Source organism: Symphalangus syndactylus, chromosome 10, assembly GCF_028878055.3.
Source record: "Symphalangus syndactylus isolate Jambi chromosome 10, NHGRI_mSymSyn1-v2.1_pri, whole genome shotgun sequence".
Classification (NCBI taxonomy): domain Eukaryota; kingdom Metazoa; phylum Chordata; class Mammalia; order Primates; family Hylobatidae; genus Symphalangus; species Symphalangus syndactylus.
This window is the reverse complement of record NC_072432.2, coordinates 133,262,680-133,290,511: the sequence shown is the minus strand read 5'-3', so window position 1 is coordinate 133,290,511 and position 27,832 is coordinate 133,262,680. Positions and strand designations below refer to the sequence as shown.

The following is a 27,832-nucleotide window of genomic DNA, read 5'->3' as shown; positions in this document are numbered from 1 at the left end:
TTAGCTCCAGTTTCCCCCACATTTGTCTGAACCTTCTCTTTGTTTTGTCTCCATCATTTTTGTCCTCAGTTTGAATTCTACTCTCAGCAGTTTCTCCTCAGTATGAAGCTGTGGCCTGAAAAAAGTTCTGGTGGGTTGTATGGAAAAATTGCAGGTCTAGGCTGTGTCTGCCCCTCCAGGCTCTCCACAGACCTCTCTTATAATCTGTTGTGGGGATGGGACATGTGCTCCTGATGCCAGCTGCCGTTCTCACACAGGGATGCCAGGCTTTCTGTGAATACCTGCTGCTATTGAGGGTTCCTCCGGCTCTAGGTCCAGGAGAGCTTTCATTGCCTCACTCTATTTCCCTGCACAGATGTTGATAGCATGCAGATTTTGTGCTATTACTGGTTTATTTCCATTCACTTATGTTTTGAGGTTCATGAGAACAACCTTGTCACCTAGTTTTGTAATAAATATTGTCTGTGAGTTTTTTATTTGCCTTTCTAGTTCTATTTTTATTTGGGAATTTAGAGAGATTTAAAAAATGATACCACTGCTGCCAACATTTTCCAAGAACTCTCATTTTATTTTGTATGTACGTAGTTTTCATCAATCAACAGATATTTATTAAATGGTCAATGGCAGGTCCTATTATAGACACCAAGGATATAGCTATAAACAAAGCAGAGTTTCTACCCTCAAGACATATAATAGGAAAAAAATGGTATTGAACATATACGCCACTAAATAAGTGAAAAAACATCAAATATAAGTAAATTTCATGAAGTAAATGAAATGAGATAATATGCATCTATTCTTTTAAACCATTTGATTACATGTATATACACACATACATACACACACTTTATATACACACATATGTGTATTATATATGTATACACACACATATACGTACTCACACACCAAGATATTTGACTTACATACAAATATTTTTGAATAGTATTTTCTGGATTACAAAGCCTGTTTCCATACAATGCACTCTTTTATCTTTTTATGAATAGGCAGATAGGGTAGGTTTTACTCCCCATGTGACAGAGGAGGAATTTCATGTTTAATAATTGTAAGTGACATCCAATGCACTTACAGCCAAAGCTTCATCAAGTATCTTTTGAATCTGAATCTGCTTTTTTAAACTTAATATTCTATTTTTTAATACCACATTACATGAAACACTGTGCTGGGGCTTAGAGATGACATCTTTTCAGCCCAAATAATTAAGTTTCAATTAGAGACAATAAGATATATGCTTAGTGCTCTCAGATGGGGGTGGGGTGGGGGGGGGGCAGGCCTGAATGAAGTTCTGTGGGAGTGAGGAAGCATCAGCTGTCTTTGTGATGGGATGTCCCGGGGAAGCCTAATGAAGGAGATTGCATCTGAGTGGCCCTTGCATATAGAGAGACGAGGCATTTCTAGTTGGAATGAACCATGTGAACAAAGACAGGTAGGCATATCCTTAAGGTAGCTGGAGGAGAGCGAGAGTTCAATCAACTGTTTAGTTTTTCTTCATACACTCATCATTCAATGAGTTTTCAAGTTACTATGTGCCAAGGCAGAGATAGAAAGATACGGAAGGAGCTTAATCTAGTGGGGGAGACATGTGCTCCCCACCTGATTCGAAAGTGAGACCTTTCAGTGGGACTGAATCTTCACTTACCTGCAGCATCCAACAAAAACAGGCAGCCGGGAGATGAGGAGCAGAAGATTTTAGTGCTGGGATTCTGAGCCATTTTCTTGGCAGGCTGCTTGGTGTTCCTAACCTTGAAAAAAATCAATTTGCTTAGAGCATATTATGTCTGAAAGGCACCCGTGGGGGAAGAGACCAGAAAAGTGTGTTGAGTGTTAGATGTTAGCAGAATTTAAATGTCATGATAAGGAATTTATTTTGGGGTAGTAAAGCGTGGTTGAGAGTTTTTGACAAGAAGACTGACCTAAGATGGCAATGCGTCCATGAATTTGGCCAAAAATTCAAAAATCAGTTCCATCACTTTCTGAAAAGGTGACATATTGAAGAATTTAAACCCTCTGAGCTTCATTTTCTTGACCTGTTAAAATTGGGAATTTATTTATGTATTTATCCACTGACACCTCATTTATTCATTCATTTTTAAGTTCAACTGATATTTAATAATTACTCAGTTCTGGCCGGGCGCAGTGGCTCACGCCTGTAATCCCAGCACTTTGGGAGGCCGAAGTGGGAGGATCATGGGATCAGGAGATCGAGACCATCCTGTCTAACACGGTGAAACCCCGTCTCTACTAAAAAAATACAAAAAATTAGTCAGACATGGTGGCAGACGCCTGTAGTCCCAGCTACCCGGGAGGCTGAGGCAGGAGAATCGCTTGAACCTGGAAGGCAGAGGTTGCAGTGAGCCGAGATCACACCACTGTCACCTGGGCGACAGAACGAGACTCTGTCTCAAAAAAAAAAAAAAAAAAAACCTAATAAATAAATAAATAAATAAATACTCAGTTCTGGAGCTACATGGTCTAATGCAGTAGCCACTCACTCAAAAGAGCTGTTGAACACTTGAAATGCAGGTAGTCTGAATTGAGATGTGCTATCAGTGTGAAATATACACTTGATTTGGAAGTCTTCGTATGAGAAAAAGAATATAAAATACCTCATTAATGATTTTTATGTTGAATACATCCTGAAAGGAAAGAAGAAATAAGTTTAAGAGCGCTATTGTACAGCATGGTGACTATAGCTAATGATGATACATTATATTATGGAAAAATGCCAAGAGAGTTGGTGTTAAGTGCTCTTGCCGCAAAAATTATTGCTATGTGAGGCAATACATATGTTAATTAGCTAGATTTAACCATTCCACAATGTATATGTGCTTCAAATGCATAGAATTTTATCTGTCAATTAAAAAATAAATTTGAAAAAATGTTTTTTGAAATTAATTTCATGATTCTTTTTTTCAAAGATATATCATTTAGAATATTTAAATGTGGCCTCATTTACAGCTTGTACTGTATTTCTATTGGACAATGCTGCTCTAGATACTGGGTGTACAATATTGAATAGTGGTCAGAGACAGATAGCAAATAAGCACATTTAAATATCTAAGTCATCTAATTCTAGACTGTGAACTAAGTGCTGGGATCTTCCCACCTGCCTCTCATCCCACCTTTGCTCTCTCCGGTCCCTCTATTCATTTGTCGCGTTTTCTTAGCCACTTCTCTTGGTTAGTGGGGCTTATCTAACTTACATAGTTGTCCTCTCTCAGGAACTCTGGCTGATTTCTCCCTTTTGGGGTCTTGCAACTACTGTGACCATCTGTTTAAATATTTCTTCAGTGACTGAATAAACAAACTAAAGCCATCCAAATCCCAAAGGCAAACAGAATTCTTCATTTCTCTTCAGTAGAAATCTTCATTCTCTCTTTCCTTTATTATCAAAATTACCATTTCCCCAATACTATGGAAATTGGGAGTTTTCATCCACAGAGTGGGTGGTTTGTATCCAAATAGCAGGGCATATATCTATCTAGTTCATGCCAGCCTTCCTGTAGACACTATAGCTTCCCCATGGGACTCTGAACATCACCTACCTTCTAGCCGTAGGACACATCCTTTGTATGTGGACAAACTCACACAATAACATGTCATTCCAATTATATCCATTTCAGTACAGTGTATGAATGCCACTTTATGCCAATTGGCCTTTTCCTGAGACAAAGCAATCATATTGGTAAGAAAGCAAGGGAGATAGTACATTAGGTGGAAAACAGAGTTAAGTGACCAAGTTAGAAATGGTTAATGAATGGCCATGTCAAGTCCTTCAACTATTTAGTTCATGTTTATCAAGTCTGTTTTATAAATCCAGACCTGTGTCAGGCACTGGCTATGATGGGAGGATAATTTCTAAAGTTCTTATAAATTTGCTACCTTTAAGATGTTTTTAGAAAGACAATTGTAAAACAAAAACAAAATGCTAATAAGGAAATTAAAGGGCAGGACCAAATCAAAATGTATGGCAAGGATGTTAAGGACTGGGAGAGGTCAGGAAGGAAGATGTGGATGAAATTTGCAGACATCTTGAAAGAACTGTTGGAGAAAATGGACCTTGATATCTGGATGTGACTTAAACAGGTCAGGAGGAGAGAGAACAGCTTGACCCAAATGGAGTGGAACGGGATGCATGAGCGAGAACAGTGGGAGACAACGTTACCCAGGACCCTGTAGTCAATCAGGAAATGTGACTTCCAGGCCTTTTGATCCCAGTAAAGTGGGAGAGAAGAGACATCATTTTCTGCATTCTGCTTTCCTTCAAAGTTAAATACCAGAATATAACCAGAACATGCATAACAATGGAAATAGTAGCATTTATTGGACATTCTATCTTACTACACGGTATGTGCTGAGAGGTGCAGTTATTTCTGTGTCTAGCAGAAGGTATCAGATGACTGCTGCTTTCAGGTGTAGCTTAGTAGCAGCTGCCAAGTGGAGTTTCATTATAGCCACAGAATGTCTTTTGCCGAAATGAACACCAGTGATCAGGATCATAGAATGTCTAGCCAGTGCTCAAAGAAATTCCATATACTACACGGGAGCCAACATGAACAAAATACTCCTCATTATTATTCGCTTCCTGAAAGAGTTTCACCTACAAGTAGAGGATGCCTAGAAAAGAAAAAAACCAACAACTTAAGCTTCAAATTTCAACATATCTTTGGGCTTTTGAAATCATTTAAATGAAACTTTCAGACTTTTTCTCTAGAACAGAATATTGAGACACAATTCATATGTCACAAAACTCACCTATTTTTAAAGTATAAAATTCAAGGGTTTTAGGTATATTCACAGAGCCGTGTGACTGCCAGATCTACAGTAACCCTGGAAACTCTTTACCCATTAGCAATCACTCCTCATTTCCCCTCCCATCTCCCTCCTCCCTGTTCCCCCACTGCCATCTGATTCCTAGACAATCACTAATTCATTCTCTGTATTTATAGATTTTCCTGTTCTGGAAATATCGTGTAAACGCAGTCATACATTATGTGGTCTTTTGTGATGGATTGGCTTCTTTTATTTAGCATAATGTTTTCAAGATTCATCCATGTTGTAGCCTGTATCAGTACTTTATTCTTTTGGTTGCAAATACCATACCTTTGTATGGACATACCACATTTTATTTACTCCCTCTGCAGTTGGCAGACATTTGGGCTGTTTCCACTTTGGGGCTATTATGAATGATGTGGCTACAAAAACTCATGTAAAAGTTTTTATGTGGACATATATTTTTATTTCTCTTGAATGAAATACATTCAATTCTCATTTTCCACAGTAGTTATGTTCTATAAAGTTGTCAGCACTGAATTAGCAAATGCTGAGCCACTGCTCCTAGGTAAAATACAGAATTAGGTCTGGGAGGCCTCTGGTCACAATATTTTTGTCAATCCATCCATATGAAACCTTAGTTTGTGTGTGTTTCTGTTTAGAGACACCTTATTGAATATGCATATATATATATATAGTAAATATACATATACATATATATAGTAAATTTCTTTGCTTTTTAGCCTGACAACAACGCTATCCACTATGCTTTTTTATTGATTGTTATCTCTGGAATTCACAAATTTAGACAACTTTTTTCCATCGCTCCATTACTCTCTATGCATGTTTCTTGAGCATTTTCTGGAGTGGTCTCACATACAGATCAGTGAATTTCCTCTCTCTCCTTCTGGATGTAAGTACTAGTGATTGATTAGCATTGAACTCAAGGCCAGCAGCACTATGATGCATGCCTGAGTGAAGCTTAGCTAACACGTGTGTTTTCTCCATAAGGAGTTTCACCGAACACCTCACTGCCATCCTGAAAGTGCATGTCTCCCTCTTAGGCTTTCTACCTTCACCTAAGCAAAAGAGAATGAGGACAATCATCTGAATTAAATTAAAGAAATCTTTATAACAAACGGGAAAGGTGTTTGGGGATTAGATTTCTAGCCAGAGTCAGTGAGGTTTTCCATCCTGATTGAATTCTTCTGAAAACTTTTTAACTTTGCAAAATGTTTTGACTGAGCAGCCTTAGGTTACTCCACAAACATTCTTTTTATTTCTTTCAGCAATATGAACGTTGCATTTAAAAAGTCTGACTGAATTTTTGCCTCCAGTTTGAAACTCATATTTTAAAGATAATCTTTAAGCCAGAAACTTTAAATATATTCATTGGGGTCAATTAATCAAACTTTATGGAGTTTCTACCCCGGGCTATATATCAACCTTGCTCTGGATGCAGCAAGATACTCTAATGAAAGTGATGTCTTAATTCTTTTTGTGCTACTGTAACAGAACACCACAGCCTGGGTAATTTATAATGAACATAAATGTATTCAGCTTGTGGTTCTAGAGGCTGGGAAGTCCAAGACTGAGGGGTTGCATCTGGTGAGGGTTTTCTTGCTGTGTCATAACATGGTGGAGGGCATCACACAGTGACTGAGAGCAAGTGAGGGTTGAACTTGCTTTTACATCAATCCCACTATCTTGATAACAAACCTCCTCTCTCCATAACAGCATTAATCCATTCATGAGGGCTCAGCCCTCTTAAAGGTCCCACCTCTCAACACTGTTGCATTGGCGATTAAGTTTCCAACACATTCAAACCATAGCAGATGATATAATTTAGAGTTGCAAAGAGCCATTAATTTGGGATTTTGGTGGCTAAGAATGTGCAGTTAAAATTCTGCATAGTGGGCTGAGCGGCAGTGGCTCATGCCTGTAATCCCAGCACTTTGGGAGGCCAAGGTGGACAGATCACTTCAGGGCAGGAGTTTGAGACCAGCTTGGCCAACATGGTGAAACTCCATCTCTACTAAAAATACAAAAAATTAGCCAGGCATAGAGTGTGCGCCTGTAATCCCAGCTACTCAGGAGGCTGAAATGGGAGAATCACTGAAACTCAGCAGGCAGAGGTTGCAGTGAGCCGAGATCGCACCACTGCACTCCAGCCTGGGAGGCAGAGTGAGACTTCATCTCAAAAAAAAAAAAAAATTCTGCATAGTTGTGTATCCACCAGTGTCATTAGAGCAGTTAGTGTTAGTGGCAGTTAGAATTGCACCATGTGAATAACTGGCCCCTTTTGTAAAGTATCTCACTAAGTGTGCACTGTTGGCATGAAAGGCTGCCTAACTTTTCAGGGCCTCACAGCCCCTCTATTGTCAGGTACCTAAAATTGCCTGGTCCCTCTTTTACAACTATGGCATAACTATATCCCATGATACATTATTGTATAAGAATTGGTTTTCCTCTTCTATTATTTTTTATTTTTCTATATGATAATGAGATTGCCCAGGAGAGCAGAAATCTAGGAATATATATTAAAACTACCATTGTGAAACTAACATATTTCCCTACTGAACCCTCAAGTTGGTTTATAAATTGTTGTCACCTCTGGTTCCTTACCTGGCCATCTTTCTCTCAGTTGGAAAAATGTTGGGTTGCCATAGACCTCCCTGTGTTACCTGTCTCCTCTTGACTTTTATGTCATACAAGTTACTAATCCCACAAACGAACCCTCTGCTCCATTCATTCAGTGCACATTTGAAGGTCCTCCAGTGTGGTAAATGTGGTGCTAGGTGCTGGCTCCTCCCTATCAATGAGACAATTTCCTAGACCTTAAAGAAGTTTTGCCATCTCATGAGGCGGACAAATATGAAAACAAGTAAGTGCAATAATTCCATGTTCTGTAGAAGAAGAATGTACAAGGCACCCAGGAGACCCAAAGGCTGGTTCTCACTTCTCCTAGACAGTAGAGGGAGCCAGAAGGAGTTTCAGGCTGGTGCAGTGGCTCACTCCTACAATCCCAGCACTTTGGGAGGCCAAAGCAGGAGCATTGCTTGAGCCTAGGAGTTCAAGGCCAGCCCAGAAAACAGGTTGTAGACATTCTCTCTCTACACACAATAAAAAAGTATTATCCAGATGTAGTGGCATGTGCCTGTGACCCTAGCTACTCTGGAGGTTGAGGTGAAAGGATTGCTTGAACCCAAGGAGTTCCAGGCTATAGTGAGCTATGATGGCACCACTGCACTCCAGCCTGAGTGACAGAGCAAGACTCTGTAGCAAAAAAAAAAAAAAAAAAAAAAAAAAAAAAGCAGCAGCTTCACCTCCAGGAAGTGATGAGCCAGGAAGACAGATTCTGGTATGACTGAATTAGACACGAAGCGATTCAGAAGGGCATTCCAGCATTTCCTTTAAGAAGGCTTAAAGATGAAAACCCACACAAACAGTCCTGATTTACATTAATTTTTTTTAATCTTACAATTAGGAGTATGTGAGTCCAACATGAGACTCTAGTTCTTTGACTATAATACTTCCTCTTATTTTCTGTCTACTTCTCCAGTTCTCCTGGTGCCAGCCTCCTTGATAACAGGGCATGGAGTCATATTCATCTACCACAGCATCTAACACAATTATAGGTCCTTAAAAAATGTGTTGGGTAAATAAATACCATAAATCTGTTTTTCATTCATTAAGGGCAACTCTTTGCCCTGGAAACTAGTTCTCAGTCATTTTGTATGACGATGCTGGCCTCTGTATCTGGGCCTCTAGACTTTCTTTAGACATTTCTACCGGTTAGAGCTTCAGGGAGAAAGGCCAGGCATGGCTGGAGTTTTCACTGGAAGTGGTGGAAGAGATGCACAGATTCTAAAGAGAATGCACAGATGAACAGATACACAGATTCTAAGACTGAGAATTAAGCTCTGGCTTCTGAACTTGTTCCTAATTTTAAAAAATTACACCCTTTGACGTATGTCATGCATAAGTAGTTAAAAAAAATGGTATAATTCAAGCACCCACTTTCACCCTGATAATCTTCCTTTTTAAAAAAGGGTAAGACTTGATTTCATTCTTTTTTATGGCTGAGTAGTATTCCATGGTGTGTGTGTGTGTGTGTGTGTGTGTGTGTGTGCATTTACATTTTCTTTATCCAATCGTCTATTGATGGACACTTACATTGATTCAATATCTTTGCTATTGTGAATAGTGCTGCAATAAACATAAGAGTGAAGTTATCTTTTTAACACAATGATTTTTTTTTTCCTTTGGGTAGATACCCATTAGTGGGATTTCTGGATCACATGGTAGTTCTATTTTTAGTTCTTTGTTATGCTAATAGCCCAGACTTCACCGCTCTGCAATATATCTGTGTCACAAAACTGCACTTGTATCCCTCAAATGTACACAAATTTTAAAAAGGGAGACTAACACATATCCTCTAGCATGTCGTAAAAAGGCACCAAGTTTGGTCTCTCATTCCTCTTGCATAATCTACTCCTCATTTAATGGGCAGGAACCCTTCAGGAACTCCCTGATTTGCCTCTTCCTGGTGATCCTGGTATATGCCATCTCCCTGGCTTCCATGCTGTCTCCTAGGCTTGACTGAGGAGGTAGGTAGCTCGGGGAGCCAGGAAGCCAACCCTGCCCCTTCCCTCCAGGTCCATTTCATTTCCATAGTATTCCACATAGAAGTAAAAGCATTCATACTATTTTGTTTTTTTCTCTATGGAGAAAACTGAAAGCACTTCGGCTTTCAGTATTGAAACCCTCGGCAAGAGTATTGTCAATGGGCACAGCCTCAGGGCTACTAGATTTCCTAGCAGGAGAGGACCCATTGGGAAAGCCCCTCCTCTCTCCAGTGGTCCTTTTCCACTCACTGACCACCTCCATCCCAGCCCCAGTGTTTGAAGTCTCTCCCTGAACATCAGGCCCGCCTCCTGCTCCTGGGACACACACACAACCCCTTCCTTCCAAGGATGAAATGCTAATTATCAGAGATATTACAGACTAATGCCTTAAGGAGGAAGGAGTTCATTTCCTAACTACCACATAATTTGCCAGGCAACACTCTCTAGCAGTCTGGACATCTTATTACTCTACAGATAAAATATGTAATTCCCTTCCTACAGCCAGTCACCACCCTCATCATCCTCACCATCCAATTTTAAATTGTACTCTCTGGGCTCACTAGGAATAAGAGAAGGGGCCATTGTGGGGCCACATACTCATTCCAGCTTACTCTTTAACAAAGAGATGCTCGGCTATTGCTGCACCATTAAGGAATAGATTAACTTCTTGTCTAAAGGTCTATTCTACCCTCCATTTCTAACTAAGCAGGAGGGGAAGCAATGGATTACTCTTCCCCTTCGTAAGTATAGATAAATGATGACCTGCGTGCACAATAGCAGGTCACGTGGTCTGACCAAAGATTTATTTTTTTTTCTGAATTATGATTCATTTTCATTAAGTCTTACAAAGGAATAAAAATCCAGCTGGATTTAAACATGTTGTGCAGCATTTAATGAATCACCTTTCCTGAAAAAAAGGAAAATTATGCAAACTTTCCCAGAAAATCCAGCCAGCATAGTCATCATAGCTTTATGATACAGAATTAATTATGAAAAACACTCAATTCCTTAAAGAAATCTCTAAAAATCTTGAACATCATGGCCATGTATCCTGGTGAGGCTAAAATTGGTCAAAAGCAGAGCGGAATAACAAATGATAATTTCTGCTAAATAATTCAGGCTATCTGAACTTTGATATTTTACTGACTTTAACGAGTATAATGGGTCCAATTAGAGACTGCTTTCCTTCACCGTGCCAGGCTCAATGTGCTCTCTCTTAATTGTGGGCCCCGTTTTTATTTGGATAACTCATCTCTACAAATTTGTCCTGAAATCCCAGTAACTGGCATTAATAGCTACTAACTGTATGTCGAAGTCAGTCATTGAGTAAGTTTTGATGATGATTATCATGAAGAAAAAGATATTGCACTGGGGCCTGTCAGGGGGTGGGGGGCTAGGGAAGGGATAGCATTAGGAGAAATACCTAATGTAGATGACAGGTTGGTGGGTGCAGTGAACCACCATGGCACGTGTATACCTACGTAACAAACCTGCACTTTCCGCATATGTATTCCAGAACTTAGAGTATAATAAAAAAATTTTTTTTTAAAAAAAGAAGATGAGTAGAAAGCAAAGCAAAAAGAGAGAGAGAGAGATTGCAGAACAAAAACTAGATGTTTCAATACACTATTTCGTCTGGGATAAGTCTCATTTGTAAAAGAATGGAATGGGCTTCTCTCACACGTGGCCTTTCTTTCTCCCCACGCAGGGAAGTGATGCCGACATGGTGGATAAGAACAAGTGCTGCACACTCTGCAACATGTCATTCACTTCGGCGGTGGTGGCCGATTCCCATTATCAAGGCAAAATCCACGCCAAGAGGTTAAAACTCTTGCTAGGAGAGAAGACCCCATTAAAGACCACAGGTACGTGCAGGAACAGTGATGGTGGGGAGACCCTGAAAACCAAGTGCTGGCCTGTCATGCGGGTCATGCTCCTCCTTCAGACGCAGTTGCCAGAACCAGAGCCTAATGGTAGACGTCACTCAAATCCCAAAGGGATGGGTGGCAGACCTTAGCAGACCTGGCTGTCCTAAGACCCTTAAATACCATTTCGGGCGCTCATTCTATCACCCTGGCTCCTTCAGCTTGCATCTGCTGAAGAGCTGTGTGCATTCTGCAAGATGTTGTCTATCATGCCTACTGTGTATTATATAAGATGTGATATCTATTCTGTTTCCCAGATTCTGTCTGCAATTAGTGTGGATCATGCATGCTGTGTTATGTGTAATAGAGAGGTCTCCTACCAATGTCTGTATAATGCAGGACATCATCCTTTTTTTACCTTGGCAGGGGAGAGTGGGAGGAAAAGAAAGGAAAACTGTAATCTTTAAAACTACTTTAGTGTGCCAAGAACTGATTTTTTTTTTTTTTCTGAGATGACATTCTCATCGTCTTTGCAGGGGATCCTGTGATTCATCTTGCAGGAGATCCTGTGATTCAAGCCTATTAACTTTCACAAGTAAAACCTTAAATATTGATAACCGATGATCTGACCTTCTAATTGCTAACTAAAATAAATTCTTCAGAGGTCTATCACATCATGAAACTAAAACACTGATACAATTTAATCAAGATAAACTATTTGGACAAGATTTATGTTGTGGCAGAAATGTGACCAAACAGGTTATAATCCAGAGAAGTTGGGGGCATATTTCATGGTGCTTGCTCTTTTCATGTGATTAAAATTTAGCAGTACATTTTATCTGCTGTCTAATGAATCATGCATAAACTGCAGGTGTAATTACTTTGTAAATGGCATTTTGCAAAGTCAAGAGAGCCTAAAACAATGCTTGGCTTTTATCCTTACCTCTGTTTTTCTTAAGAAAAAATGTATTATTTTACCTAGAGAATCACAAGGAATCATTTTACTGTATTTTTCTATTTAGTTTAACTAAACAACATTGTTTTTGTAAAAGCGGCTGTGACATTCAGGCATAGGATGTGGTTGCAAAACACATGAAATCTGGAGACAAGCTCTGTGTGTTTGGGGGCACAGGTTGCGTATCAGCCTTTGACAAGCAGCCAGTCAATTGAAACTCCTGATTCTTGCTCCCTTAAAGGTTGCATATTCACCTTGTAACCTACTCCCCATCAAATCTCTTAAAATAGACACCTCAAAAAAACAGTCACTGGAAAATTTTTACCTGTTTTCCATGAATTAATAACCAGCCCATTTGTTCTCTCTGCTGAAGCAGAATATTACTGTTAAATTAAGTTTTGGAGGCAATGATGGAAGAGGAGAAGGTGTGTGTTTGCTTATCACATCAATCGGCAAATGGGAGAGTTATTCTTTCTGCAAAAAAAAAAAAAAATCGCCACATGCAAAACTAGTTCTTTGTGAATTTAAATACAGCTTCAAGACAACTGAGCATCCAATTGTTTTCCTGAATTCAAACACCCTCAGATCTGGGAAATAGAACTTGAGTGTAATTTGTTAGCTGTCATCAATATATTCCAAAGGAAAAGGAAAAAACGAAGTACAGCCTTTTCTTAATGGCTTAGTCTTGGCTGTTCATGGGACTGGCTCAGCCCTCCCTGTTGCAGAAACCAGGTTGCTGGATAGGCAAGAAGGGAACGAATAGGGTGTGGTGCACCGAAAGCTATGGCTCAGGTTGGGCCTGCCTTATGCCAGCACCCCCTTCACACCCAGCTCATACCCCCTTCTGCAGTGTGCCCTCCCATCCATTCCCCTCTGCAGCTGATTTGAGCAGAAAGGATCTTGAAAGTGGCAGCACCAGACAGATCAGAGGGCCTAGGAAGCTAAACTGGCTCCTGGCTTGGGTTGGTGTCAACCCAGCTGTTGGCAGGGAGCAGAGAAAGCAAGGCCTCCTACTAGAGGAAGCAAGTAGTCAGACATGAGGCAGATTGGTTAACAGGAGAAAAGACATGCAAATGTATGCAATGTGTGTGCACGAGCACCCTCAGAATGAAGACCCAAATGCAGTAGAAATTGGCCATTTTTATGGTTACTTCAGCAAAGTAAGGGCAGCCATGTAGAAATATGATTGCACAAAAAGGGAATGCTTTAATGCTATTGGGCAGAGTGGGGACACCCAGCAAGGCCTGTCTGTCTAGATTCTTCTTGGCCTCTCCTAGCAGCACTCCTTCGTTCTGGCTGTGGGGCGGGACCCTCTCTGGAAAGGGGGTCTAGTGTCCTACTCTCCAACAAGGTCAATCAGATAATTTCCTTATGGTCAGTTTTTACACAGAAAGGTGAAGGGAGTGAGGGGAAAGTTAGAGTAATAGTTTTTAGGTTTTATGGCTGGCTTTGGGGAAAAGGGGTTTCTGGTTTTTATGATCTGCTTTGGAGAAGTGGGTTTCCTGGCTAGCCTTGGGGGAGAATGGGACTGGGAGACAGGAGGGTAGGAGAATGTCAGAGAAAAACTTCACTTCTGAGGCTGCTGCTCAGGTCTTCATTTTGAGATATTGTCTTGAGTCCCAACAGCAGAAGTAGGCATTGTGGGGGTGTCCCAGGTTAAGGGTTGAAGGCCTGATAGGAGGATGGCACCAGCATCGGAGGCTCTGGGCCCAGGGAGCATGCAGATGAACCAGCAGTGTGCTGGTGCTGGGAGAGCCTGGCAGATGGTAGCAAGGCCTGCTACAGTCCTGGGTTCTAGGAAAGGATAGCCTGTGAAGACCATGGCAGGACTCCACCATTTAATACAAGCATGCTGGGCTGGAGACCACGCAGAGGGAACAAAACAGGAACCTGAATTCTAGCCTTAGAGTATAAGGTGGAGGCTTGGTCTCAAGTTACTGCAAGTACAGGAGAAAGACCAGGAGGCACTGGAAAAGAAAACCCACACGATGGCCTCCTGAACTATCAAGTACAGCTCCTTGAATGGAGTCCGGATGGCCATCCTCCCTTACTGCCTGCAGCCACACCCAGCAGCAGCTTCGCCAGGGCTCCAACTTCCATGTGGTGGCTGCCTTGTGCTCCTCTAGGACCCGCTCTGCCTAATTAACCAAGCTGGCTTGAAATTGCTTCTATAATAAAAACAAAAGGAAAAAAAAAGTACATAGAAAATCCAATCAACTGAATCAAGATGCAAGAGAAACAATTCTGCTCAGGTATGCTGCCCCCACCCCCGTGAATAACAGGCCCTTGAACTGGGGTGATTTCTGTGTTGGAATAATGGAACCACAACTCATTGCTTCTGCCAGCTACTTTGTCTGGTGAGGGTGGGCAGTTGGGATCTGTGAATCACTACCTTTCCACCCCCTCAAGCTGCACTTTGATCAAGCATCTTCTGGGTCTCCTGCAGAATGAGTTGCAACTGAAGTTGCCTTCTCCAGATGGGTGCATGTTTACTAGAATTTCTGAAATGCTTGGCAGAGCCACTGGAATAACACTCATTCATTTACATATTGTCTGTGGCTGCTTCTATGCCGCAATGGCAGAATTGAGTCGTTATAACAGGGATGATCCAGGCCACAAAGCCTAAAATGTTTGCTATGTGTTTCTTTACATAAAAAGTTTGACTCTTGATCTAGATATTGGATGATCTTGAGGAACACGCGTCAGGGAGGCAATGGGTTTTTTATACAGAAACTCACAACAGGTGCTAGTGTGAGTTTCTGTATAAAATGGAAGCAGTCTTCCAGGCTGTGCACCAGTCAGGAGCTGGGGAGGTGCCTGGGATAGAGATTGATGAAAAGGATGTGACTGAGAGCAGGCTCATACCTGTAATTCCAACACTCTGGGAGGCTGAGGCTGGAGGATTGCTTGAGCCCAGGAATTTGATACCAGCCTGGGCAACATAGTGAGACCCTTTCCCTACAAAAAATTAAAAATTAGCCGGGCATGATGGCACATGCCTGCAGTCCAAGCTCCTTGGGAGGCTGAGATGGGAGGGTCGATTTAGCCTGGGAGGTTGATGCTGCAGTGAGCTGAGGTTGCACCACTGCACTCCAACCTGGGTGACAGAATGAAACCCTGTCTTCGGGAAAACAAGAAAAAAGACCCCAGTCATTGGGTTTAGGACACACTTTAATCCAGTATGATCTCATTTTAGCTCAACTAGTTACAGTTGCAAAAAACCTATTTCCAAAAAAATTGACATTCTGAGATTCTGAGGGGACATGAATTTGAGGCGACACTAACCCAGTATATGAGCAAACTCCAGTTAACTGCTGGCAACCAGCAAAGATCATAGGCCCTGATTCTGTGCCTGCCAGCTCGTGATTCTCCTCCCCCAACCTCTTTTTTTTTTGTGATAAACCTGTATCAGCAAGACCTCATTCAAAATCCTAAAGAAAACATCATTTAACTGTTCTCTTTAGAAACTTAGTTTTGGAGAAAATATGAATGAGAGGAAATCTGATGTATGGAAAAAAATCCTTAAACTATAGTTATTCTCCATTTTCCACCATTCATCAAAGTAATTTTTAAGATTATGCATAATTGGAATGGTTAGGTTCTATCTAGCATTAATAAGAACATTCGTCTGTGTCTATAGCAGAGACTTTGCTTATCAGACACCCATTTGCTTTTTATCTTCCCCAGACTTGCAATTGATTGTGTGTTAAGACCTGGCTACAAGATGGAATAGAGCCATTCAACTGCATTAGACTTTGCACGAACAAGAAATAAGCATTTATTGTGATACTTTGTGGTTGTGTGGTATTACAGGACAGTCTAATCTACCCTGGTGGCTACATTATCCCTTAAAGTTATTGTTTCAGTTATAAGCTTTTATGAACACATCTATCGTTCACAGTAAAAATGGATATGAGTGCAATCGTTCATATAATTCCCAGACATCATTAGTTTGACAGGTAATGGCATCAAATTTAGCAATAACCTTTCTTTCATTTTTGACCCTTCAGAGTTTGAAGTGGCCCTAGGGTTATATGTGTCTTCAGTAACAAGGCTGGATGGATAGAGAACCATTCTGAAGTGTGCTCTGCAGGGACCACAGTTGTTACTGCCTCTGTTCATGACTGCACCTCTGGGCACATAGTAGACATTTAATTAATACTTGTTCGATGTGTAAAAATTGGAAGCATACATTAGAATAATAATAGGTAGTTAAGCCACTATAGTTTTATTTTAAAATTTAGTTACCTTGGTTATTTAAATTTTAGTCAAGTAAAGAAGATATAAGTAAAATACTTACTATAGTGCCTGCCACACAATTCAGTGTGGAATGGATATATTATTGTATGTAAATACACACAAGTGTATGCATACACACAACTGATCCTCATTGTTTGAGTATTCTGTATTTATGAGTCCACTAAGATTTATTTGTAACTCCAAATTAATTCTCCTGGCACTTTTGGGGTTATTCCCAGACATGTGTGGAATTGTGAAAAATGTGAGTCATGCCAAGTGCACATTCCCAGCTGAGGTTGAACACGGTGACATTCTGCCTTCATGCTTCAGCTCTCATTCTGCAAACAAGTCTCTCTCTCTTTTTTTTTTTTTGCAGTCTATTTAGTGTCACATGTTTTGCACATTTTGTGCCTTTTGTTGGTGACTTTGCCATTTAAAATGGCCCCAAAGAGTAGTGCTGAAGTGCTATCTAATACAAGAAGGCTGTGATGGACCTTACTGAGAAAATAAGATTTGCTCAGACATGAGTTACAGTGCCACTGCTGGTGTGTTTAAAGTTAATGAACCAAACATTTATATTAAATCAGACACATCTAAGCAGAAACACACATACATCAAGGTTGTATATTGATTGATCAAAATCTTGTAACCACAAGTTCCTGGGAACCTAACCCTGAATTTCTCCTAGGAGCAAATGTTCAGTATTTGCTATTTCAGTGTTCCTGATAACTTTGTAAAACGTAACTATCATGAATAACAAGAATGGACTATATTCATAGCAAAAGTACTTTCTATTCATTACATTTATATAAAAAAGTTTCAAAAAGTCTGTTTATTTCTCAATAATTAAATAAGAATATATAATATTTAAAAGATTCTGGGTGTGGCAAAACTATATATAGTTGAATAGACTGAATCTAGCTTAATGAAGAAATCAGTAATTATAACTGATAATTGTAATTGTAAAGATATTATACAGATACAACACATGCATCATTTGACTTAATCTTCATAAAAAGCATGACGTTTACAGTATTATTATATCCAATTAACTGAGGAGGAAACTGAGCCCCTGCAGGCTGAGTAACTTGCCTGATGTTACATTTTAAGATACAGAATTGTAAGTCAAACCTACCTTTTTTCATTTCTAGCAATACATAATGTTTTATAAAATGATTTACTGGTATTTGCTGGTCTACTGAATAGAACATTTCAAAATCCAAGGCTCTCACTAAGTGGATTGGTAGCAACAAAGACAGATATTTATACACTTTAAATCAAGTATCTGTTATTTGTAGGAACAGTAAACAATGTAAGAAAAGCAACAGGTAAGCAATGATCTCATTCACTGCATGTGCTGTGTGTTTATTGTATATTCCTCTTCTAAAATCTTGTTGGTTCTCTTCTTTTTTTTCCTTATTTCCTGTTGAAAATTAGAGAGTCAGAGCTTCAGAACTTTCACATAAATTTCCATGCCAGACAAGAATTGCTTATTTAAGTTCTCTGTTGAATAAGTAAAGATCAGGGTATTCTAGATCTGCTTGAAAGTTACATAAATTCAAATTTTGAATAATATATGCACTCTAGGTTCAATCAGCACCTCATATTTGCATATAAGATTTTATACACCATAGCAGTTATTTCATCTGAATCAAGTTATTTGGTTTGTGTGGCATAATCTGTCTAGATGCTTGTTTTAATAGATGCAAACAATAGTTTGTCAAACAGGCAGATGTTAATAGTGGTGCATCTTCTTTTAAATTAGGAAAGCTGGCATGTTCTGAGGCATCATCTCTAGATCAGTGCATTTGTTCCAGTTGATGTTTTTGGCTTTTCTAAGCTTATAAATATAAGTAATAGATTCACAGAATTGCAGAGCTGGAAGGGGCTTAGTGATCGTTATTTTAGCCATCTCAGATACCTTGTGAGAAAACTAAAGCCCAGAGAGGTGAAATCATTTACCCAAGGTGATACAAGTGGCTGACAGCAAAGACACTTCTCTTGCAGTAATGCTTCCCTGGTGTCACTGGCGGGAGAAACCATGCCAGTTAGTCCATGCCTATCCTACAGTGAGTAAGATTTAAATACATTAGTAATGTGAGGTAAGCTGAATTCTTCTGGCCATAATTTTTCTGCACTGGGTCATAGAAAGCTTGGGGCAATGATTAGATTAAGACTGCTGTGTTTTTTGTTTTGTAGTTGATGACTAATGAAACAAGAGATCAATGATTGAATAAAACTAAAGATTTTAACAAGGAGCCTACTGCCTAGGTGATTTTCACAAATCCTTTTCAATACCATAAACTCGCTTTTCTCTTTTGAGTGATCACATAGTGGTATAAGACCGTTGATGGGCCGGGCGCGGTGGCTTACGCTTGTAATCCCAGCACTTTGGGAGGCCGAGGCGAGCGGATCACGAGGTCAGGAGATCGAGACCACGGTGAAACCCCGTCTCTACTAAAAAAATACAAAAAAAAAATTAGCCCCGTCTCTACTAAAAAAATACAAAAAAAAAATTAGCCGGGCGCGGTGGCGGGCGCCTGTAGTCCCAGCTACTCGGAGGCTGAGGCAGGAGAATGGCGTGAACTCGGCAGGCGGAGCTTGCAGTGAGCCGAGATTGCGCCACTGCACTCCAGCCCGGGCGACAGAGCGAGACTCTGTCTCAAAAAAAAAAAAAAAAACAAAAAACAAAAAAACAAAAAACCGTTGATGATCTCAGCATCTTTTATGATGTGGTTATACCTTTGTTTCAGAAAATATTCTTGACATACTTTTATAAAGGAAAATAGTAGAACAATAAAATAATTAATTTCCTGTGCATACTCTGAAACTGTCAACAGGAGACATGGTCAGGACTTGAAATCCATATACAAAATGCATTGCTATTCAGAAAAAACTACAAGAGAAGGATTTTCTGGCGACAACTCCTGAATCATCTATTAAAGATAAGAACCCTAAAAGTGTCTAGTCTATGAAATTGAGAAGACACTCATAAAGTAAGCATCACACCTGAAATAATGGGTAGTAAATGTCCCAAACTATATTCTCATTCTTTGAAATATCTATACATTTTAAACATCAGCCTCAAAATTCTCACTTAATGCTCAGATTGGTTTCTTTAAGAATCGGATGCAATAGGTGCAAATTACTGCATGGCATTTGAGTGAGATTAATATAACATTTTAAAATATTTTCTAAATTCATGTAAATTACTTCTGTTCTCTGACCGTGAAGGTTGGTGAGAAGACCGGCCCCAGCCATTCACTGGGGTATCCTCTCCCTCTTTAGTGCCACTCAAAGGGCTCAGAGGAGTCTTGACCTGTGGACTCTGGCTAGTCGATGATCTTACCCAGGATGCTGTTGTGTTCTCAGCCTCCACAAACTGGAGGTCCAGCCCTGGAGCTCCCTCAGAAGTGTATTTTAATCATCTGTTTTCTTCATGGGCCAAGTCTCCTTTGTTTCAACCTAGACCATGGAAAAGAAGACCAAAGCCCCATGGGAGACATTCCTAGGGAGGTCCCACCACCTTGGACACACTGTTTTTAAGCTGCTCAGGTCTCTATCAACAGTTACAACTCCCTTTTTTCCTAGTCCCCAAGAAGCCAATTACTTTCTTGACCCCAGGCATACTCCTCTTTGACATTCAGATCCCTTTGCCTCTCAGACAACTCAACACAAATCCATATGCTCATTCTCTCCCAGAGGTGGGGAAAACCAGACTTTAGAGCCTGGCTACGTTTTTGGAATGGAATGCAAAAATTCTTCTCATTTTAATGAAGTGAGCCTATAAGAAAATAATTTCTAATTTCTCGATAGGTTACTCTGCTATGTAAATTGTCACATGACACAGACACCTAGCATGTTCACTTACTGAAAACAGAAATATGAAATTTAATGTATTTTCCTCACTTTGCCAGCCTTCAGAGAAGTTGTTTCTCTTGTGTAGGATTTCCTGCTAAGTAATTTTCTTCTATTGTTTGTTGAGCACTCAGTAGTTTATGGCTCTAATCGTAAATCCACCTAAGGTTTGTAAGTGTATTTTGGTCATCTTGAGGTATCATGAATTGCAAATGGGAGATTAAAGGGGTCCAACAAAGTTTATTTTATTTTATTTTATTTTTATTTTTATTTTTATTTTTTTTCGAGATGGTGTCTTGCCCTGTCACCCAGGCTGGAGAGCAGTGGTGCGATCTCAGTTCTCTGCAACCTCTGCTTCCTGGGTTCAAGCAATTCTCCTACCTCAGTCTCCCGAGCAGCTGGGATTACAGGTGCATGCCAATACACTCAGCTAATTTTTGTATTTTTAGTAGAGATGGGATTTCACCATGTTGGTCAGGCTGGTCTTGAACTCTTGACCTTGTGATCCACCTGTCTGGGCCTCTCAAAGTGCTGGGATTACAGGCATGAGCCACCGCTCCCTGGCCTATTTTACTTTATTAAATTTGTTGTTGTGGTGGTAGTGTTGCTCAGTTGCATTGAAGGACTAAGCAACGAAGTTTTTGCAACTCTTTTTGGAGGCAGCAATTTGTCTTGGTTGTGGTACTGGCTGAAGACACGATCTGGGCATTCTGAGTGCAATCCTCAAGACTTAGAAATCAGTAAGTCTTTGGAAGCTAGGGGTCCTCAGACATCTGAAGGAAGGATTGCTGCTCTCTTGCCACTTGTTGAGATCACTTAACTGAGAAGCAGGAGATGGGTTGAAGGCCTACCCGTGAATTCTTGCTGTGATTATTTCCTGATTAGTGCAGACTGCTAATCATTAGCATCTTCATTTTGCATTTCACTCTACAGAGCAGATGAAATCTTAATACCTGGCCCTTTCATTTTCAGTTAGCAAAACTAATATATCAAAAATGCTGATGAGAAGGTGAGGCAAGGATTCACTGTGGTATATGTGGTAAATGAACATTTAGTCCATCCTTTTTGATACAGAGGGAGGTTTTATTTGTAGTCAAAGTAAGTCAGAGAGAAAAAGGTCCATACATCTGATGAACCCTGATGATTTAATATTCAAAAATCGTGCTTTAAAAAAAAAAATGTTTCATCCAGAGTGTGGGGTATAGAATGACTTCTACCTAGAAGCTCATGAATCTCGAATCACCAACATGTTTTCTGTTCCCGATAAGATTCTATTTAACTCTTTCTATTGTCTGGTATGCTTTACCCAATATCTCTCCCTCCCCCATCGGGTATTAATAATCCTTAATTCTACCAACCTCCCAGAACCGCCCTCCCCGGGACAGTCAGCATGCCTTCACATCAGGGATCAGCTCCCTTAAGCTCTCTCTCTTCTCTGTTTCAAAGCTGTTTTTCAGCAGCTTTGGGAAACAGCTGGCCATCAGTCCAAATTCTGTCACCTTCTATGTGTCTCAAGTGTCATTAAGTTGTACTTCAGTGCCCCATCTTCTGGCTAAGTAATTCCACATCCTTTATCCAGCATCATATGCTTTTCTTCCTCATATCATCTCTCTGGCTCTTATATATGCTTTCTATTATTCTGTAAAACATCCTGGATGGCTTTAAAGGAATCTCTGACTGCTGGAGTGTCTGCACACTTACGACCAGCTACAGGAACATGCCATCACCATTGCACTAGCTTTTCTGACTCACTCTTACCAACCGCTCTTCCTGCCTCATGTTCTTCACAGCCCAGCAATGTGGGACTGAGGAAAGAACACAGGGCAGCAGTTAGGGGATCTGGGTTCTAGTCTTAGTTTTCTCGGTGGTTAAGATGCCTGCAAAGTAACTTTTGTCAAACAGACACTTTTAATCCTCACAACAAGGGTGTGAAATTGAACCACTGGCCCCATTTTATTTTAGGAAACATTCTCACTGTAGGTAAAATAACCCACCAGAGTTGTGATTGGAATCTGGTTTTGGTTTTATTTCAAAATGATATTTCATGATATTATTTTCTTTGTACCTGTTGCTCTTATGATTTTTTAAAATTATTATTACTTTTGTTTTAAATTTGTACACACAGGGACTTGTTCTGTTGCCCAAGCTGGAATGCAGTGGTGCAACCACGGCTCACTGCAGCTTCCTGGGGTCAAAGGAATCTCCCACCTCAGACTTCCGAGTAGCAGGGACTACAGATGTTCATCACTATGCCAGGCTGTTACCCACCTTGGAGTACAGTGGCCTCAAGATTACCTCCTACCTCAGCCTCCCAAGTAGCTGGGGATGTAGTCTCACTATGTTGTCCAGGCTGGTTTCGAATTCCTGGTTTCAAGCAATCTTCCCACCTCAGCCTCCCAAAGTGCTGGGATTACAGGTGTGAGCCATCGTGCCTCGCCTATGATTTTTTTTTTTTAAAGCACATAGACTTCTGTAGAATTAATACATCTTAATAAAATAGTTCTGTAAAATTAGTTCAAAATATGTCTATTTCAGACTTTAAGCTCCATGAGGTCATACATGGCTCTCTATACTAAGGCAGGGCACATTGCCAGAACATAGTTGAATGAATGAAACATGACTATACGAATATTTGGTATGGCTGAGGTGCAAGTGAAGCCCATCCCTACGCTGTTGCTCCAGTCTGAGGGTTCCCAGTCCTGTCTGCCCATTGGAGGTACCTGCAAAGCTTTAACATCTATCATGGCTGGGCCCCACCCCAAGCCATTCTGAGCTAAGTGGCCTAAGTGGGTCTGGAGTCTTTGAGTGTCTAAACATCCCCAAGGTGATTCTGACAGGAACCTAATCCAGTGCTTTCCTAATTTAATTTGCATATGAGTCACTCAAGCCTCTTGCAAAATGCAGATTCCTATCCTGTGGTCCAGGTTGGGGCCTGAGATGGGCTTCTTTAATCAGCCACCTGGTGCTGTGGATGGTCTTGGTGGGTGGTGCACACTTGGAGCAGCAGGTTTTAAAGCAGCTACGTCCTCACTGGCTGTTAATGATACACTTGTCCTAAAAAAATCCCTCAAAATAAATCATTCATATTTTCTCTCATGTGCTCCCTTCCATCTGTGTCTGCATGGCAATAATGAAGTATGCAATTTGTGACCAAGCCATAGTTAAATTAATGATTGTGGGTGACACAGCGGAATAATTCAGGCTCTAAGTAGGCTTCTGCTCCCCCAGGGACTGAATTTGCCTAAAGATTTTCCAACTTCTGTCTGCAAAGTCTTGTCTACCCTAAAACCAACTTCCTCCTTTGCAGTGTTCCATTGTCCATCAGCCTCATTGCTCAATTTGAGAAGCAGTGGTGTAGGGGTGTGGTCTTCAAGCCCTCAGGGACTAGGGTACCTTCTTGCTTTTACATTTAATACTCTGAATTCTTTCAATCTTGGTGATGGGAGGGACTTGACATGATGGAGCAGAGTAGCCCCATCTACCTTACATCTGATCTCAAGAATTCGAGAGTTGCTTTGAGATTTCACAGACTGACTCAGAAAAGCAGTTCCCAAATGGCAGTTGAGATAAAGTGCTTTATTTCTAGATTAAATTCAAAGTGATACATGCAAAATATATGCATAGCTAATATTCATCATTCAAATACAAAACAGAGCCAATTTTCATAGCTTGCAAACCATGGGTTAGTAAGACCAATGTTATTTTTAGGGATATATGCTTAAGGCAACTCAAAATGGAGGTTCAATAGAGAAACCATGAGGTCCCTTTTTTCAGGGGTGGGGGTGGTAGCTGAAGAGTGGGTATAGATACAGGCATTCCACTCGCAGAATGGAACAGCACCAACTTCCCTAAATTCATTCTGAAATCGCAGCTCTATTCTAGCCCAGGGCAAAAGTCCACCCTCTTTGTCTCTCTTCCTCTAAACTTAGCCTGCACTTTCTCTCTGCTGTGCCTCTGGCACTGATCACTTTTCTCATCTTTGAATTCTCTATAAATATTCATAGAATATAAGAAATGATCCAGGAAGCTGGCTCTCTAGTTGAATAGCTAATGCTGCCGGATAAGTAAATCATTCCCCAATCCTGAGCACGGGGTATAGATTAGGTGTCTGGGGAAGGCTGGTAGAATTAAAAGAACCAAAGCTGGTTTCAGTTCCCAGGGGTCAGCGCACCAGTCCTGCAGCTCCTTACTGCCTGTGATCCAGGGGGTGCCCCCAGCTCAGTACTCCAAGAGCGGCACCTTCAGTGGGCATTGGGAGTGCCAGTGGCTCAACCAGTTCCTGTCAGGGAAGCCCAAGTTGTCCATCTGGAGCTCCGTGTTAAATGTAGGGTTTGAGGTTTATGAGGAAAGGCCATCATTGTTTCTAGCAGTGCCCAGTTAGCAGATCATTGATTCTTCCTAAGCAATGTGCAAAGAAGGGAGAAATGTGAAGTCATAACTCTTAGAGTTTCTGAAATTTTACCACAGTCTTAATGTCTCTGTACTTTTCTTTTTCTTTTGCCATTCCCTTAGGTCAAAAGAAATGCCTAATAGGTAAGTTTATTAAATAGCTAGATCCAAACAACGTAAGTACTTATGTCCTAATAATTTAGTAGCCATCTGATTTTTTTTTTTTTTTTTTCTAAGTCAGAATCCCCTCTTGTCCCAGGCTGGAATGCAGTGGCACAAATATGGCTTGCTGCAGCCTTGACCTTATGGGCTCAAGCAATCCTCCCGTCTCAGCCCCTCCTTGTGTAGCTGGGACTACAGGCACGTGCCACGATGCCCACCTAATTTTTGTATTTTTTTGTAGAGACTGGGTTTTGCCATGTTGCCCAGGATGGTTCCAAACTCCTGGGCTTGGGTGATCCACCCATTTGGGCCTCTGAAGTTCTGGAATTACAAGCGTGAGCCACTGTGCCTGGTCTGAAATAATTATACCCATAAATTGAAAAAAATTCATAACATTTTTGCTTCCTTCTTAAATAACTACACTAATGAATGTGTTTACCTGGTGGGTACTGCATAACTTTAAAACCAAATTGAATCTTGCCACCTGTGTTTCTTGTTTCTCACTGAATGATTTGATTGACTGGTCATACACGGCAGTATCCAAAAACCCAGTTTCACAGAAATCAAAATAGTTAAAACGAATGTAGCATCTAAGTTGAAACTGTGAGCTACCTTAAGCTAATGGTCCCTGTGGTGTCCTACAGATGTTATGAGGCTTTCCTCAAAATGTTAAAATATCTTACAGATTTCTTATGACTTAATTCATTGTGTCATCATAGGACACCTCTGCACAGAGTTTGAGAACTGTGGCCACAAGTGGAGATTTTGATACTGAACTCAGGGAGTGTAGCACCTTGACTGAGTAGTGTTTGAAGATTTAATGCCCATGAGTATACTACAGGGAAATAACTGCTTTTCAGATCCGTCTGGACAGAGTGGATGCTATCATTGATTCCGGCATTCATCGTTATACTTACAGGATGTCCTCAAGTACAGCAGTTTATGTAAGAGAAGTGATTTCTTCTCTTATGTAAATTATGCTATGGAGAATAAGCTGCTCCCATCATTCAAGAAGGGTTTATTTAACACCTATTATGTGCCAAGCCCAGTTCTAGGTACCTGGAATCTATCAGTAAACAAAGGATAAAAATCCTTGCCTCATGGACCTTAGGTTCTGGCCTCTTGATTTCAAGGCAAAGAATGTGGAATATTACAGCCTTTGGATTCTTTTGCCAAGCAACCCACGAAAGTCATAAAAGGACTTTTATCCCCTCTAAAGTTCTATTTAATGGCTTATTTTCAAAGATTAAAATTCTGCAGAAAACAGGCGTACTTATGATATTTAGAACCTAATCAAGTGACTGAAACTAGAGGGAATTATTCTATATTAATGAAACTCAATGATCTATGAATACTCTCTTAATGAAAACTGACGATATATGAATGCAGTGTGGGTAAAGAAGCAAATTCTGTTAATAGGCTGATTATACTTAGAAGGTTGATGCATAATTGAATTGGACAGTCCCCTTAAGTCATCCTCATCTTTGTTTATGCTCAGGAAATGTGAAATGGCATGTATTTTGAAACATCTGATATATTATAGTGCTTTTTAATTTCCTTTGTGGTATAAAATAAATAGCATGTGGAGTTTTCTATCTCATGGTACCAGGTAGAAGAATTCACATCCAGACATATCATATGAGAAGAGAGGTGCTTCTTTTTATCTAAATAATTAGAGCCATATTTGGATCTGTGATAACAGTGGGACAACTGCTTTTCTCAGGATCTCTTAGAGAAATCAGGGAAGCTGGTACTTTTACATTATATTCTGACTGGGCCAGCCTTCCTCCAACTCATTTTCCCTCAAGTCTACAATAAATTAATAATAAAGCACTACAAATAAAATCTTCTGAGATTTAAGACTGGGTTGTGGCACCACAAGTTCCCTAAACAGTGTTTTTTAGACTTTGTACTAAAACAAGTTAACATAAAATGTGGCCTATATATAAATGGTAAAATAAAAATGTTTTCCATCTTCATCGGGGAGTATATATCCAGGAGTACACAGCAGATCACCCATATTCCACAACTCAGAAACAACTGTTACTAAGATTTTTTTCTATAGCCTTCTAATCTGTATCATTTTATACATATATATAGTAATAGTAGTAGTTATATAAAGTTTTGCAGCTATGTGTATAAGTGATTTTGTTGATATTATACATATAAACCACATCTTTTAGTTTACATCCTATTCTGAATGTTTCCCCAGGTCCCTAAATATTTTTCTAAAACATATCTTTTTTTTATTTCTGCATGTCTTTCAGAGTACAGATGGCTATAATTTATTTAATCTATCACCTATTAAGAGTATCTAACTTGTTTCTTTAACCTTGTAAAATAAGTTTAATGAAACTATCAAATATTTAATGTTTAGCTATCATATTTATCAAAACATGAAAATTCCCCCAAGTTGATATTAAAAGTTACCAGTACTTTTCTCCATGTATTTATCACATGTTCATTGAGCATCTATTATCTACACAAGAGGCCCAAGCCTCTGCCAGAGATGCAAAAGAAATCTAAGTATGAGGCCTGACTTTGTGGTGGGCATGGAGGTGAGGTGCTTCCCTGCAGAGGAGGCTGGACTGTGTGGTGACAGAACTACAGAACGACACTGACAGCTGCCTCTTAAGCCACTCACTGAATGATCTAATCTAACTTTACTGCTGGTAGCATTTGCAAAAACAGTGATATTTGCTGAAGAAATACTACTATCAATTTGATTTAGGGTGGGAAAAAAATAACGGCAGTTTATCATAGGGACTGGAAATCAGAAAAAGCGTTTTTTAGAAAAAAATGCGCATTTCCAAATAATCCCCACTGAGAGTAGATGTTGAAGTCTAGGAAATGTGCTTTGATTCTAGAATTAATCTGTTTGTTTATTTGGCCTATTGCTCTGTAGGCATTATTGGAAACGAGTTGACATTGAAATATGGGGCTGG

General features: G+C 40.1%; 1 protein-coding gene across 3 annotated transcripts in view; it reads left to right on the top strand.

Moving 5' to 3' along the window:
- ZMAT4 (zinc finger matrin-type 4) overlaps positions 1–27,832 on the top strand; it is a 382,280-nt gene that overhangs the window by 201,277 nt on the left and 153,171 nt on the right. For all 3 annotated transcript variants that reach the window (XM_055296035.2, XM_055296034.2, XM_055296033.2), the window contains exon 4: positions 11,128–11,284. In XM_055296035.2, the coding sequence (XP_055152010.1) occupies positions 11,128–11,284 (157 nt within the window). The remainder of the gene's footprint in view (positions 1–11,127; positions 11,285–27,832) is intronic.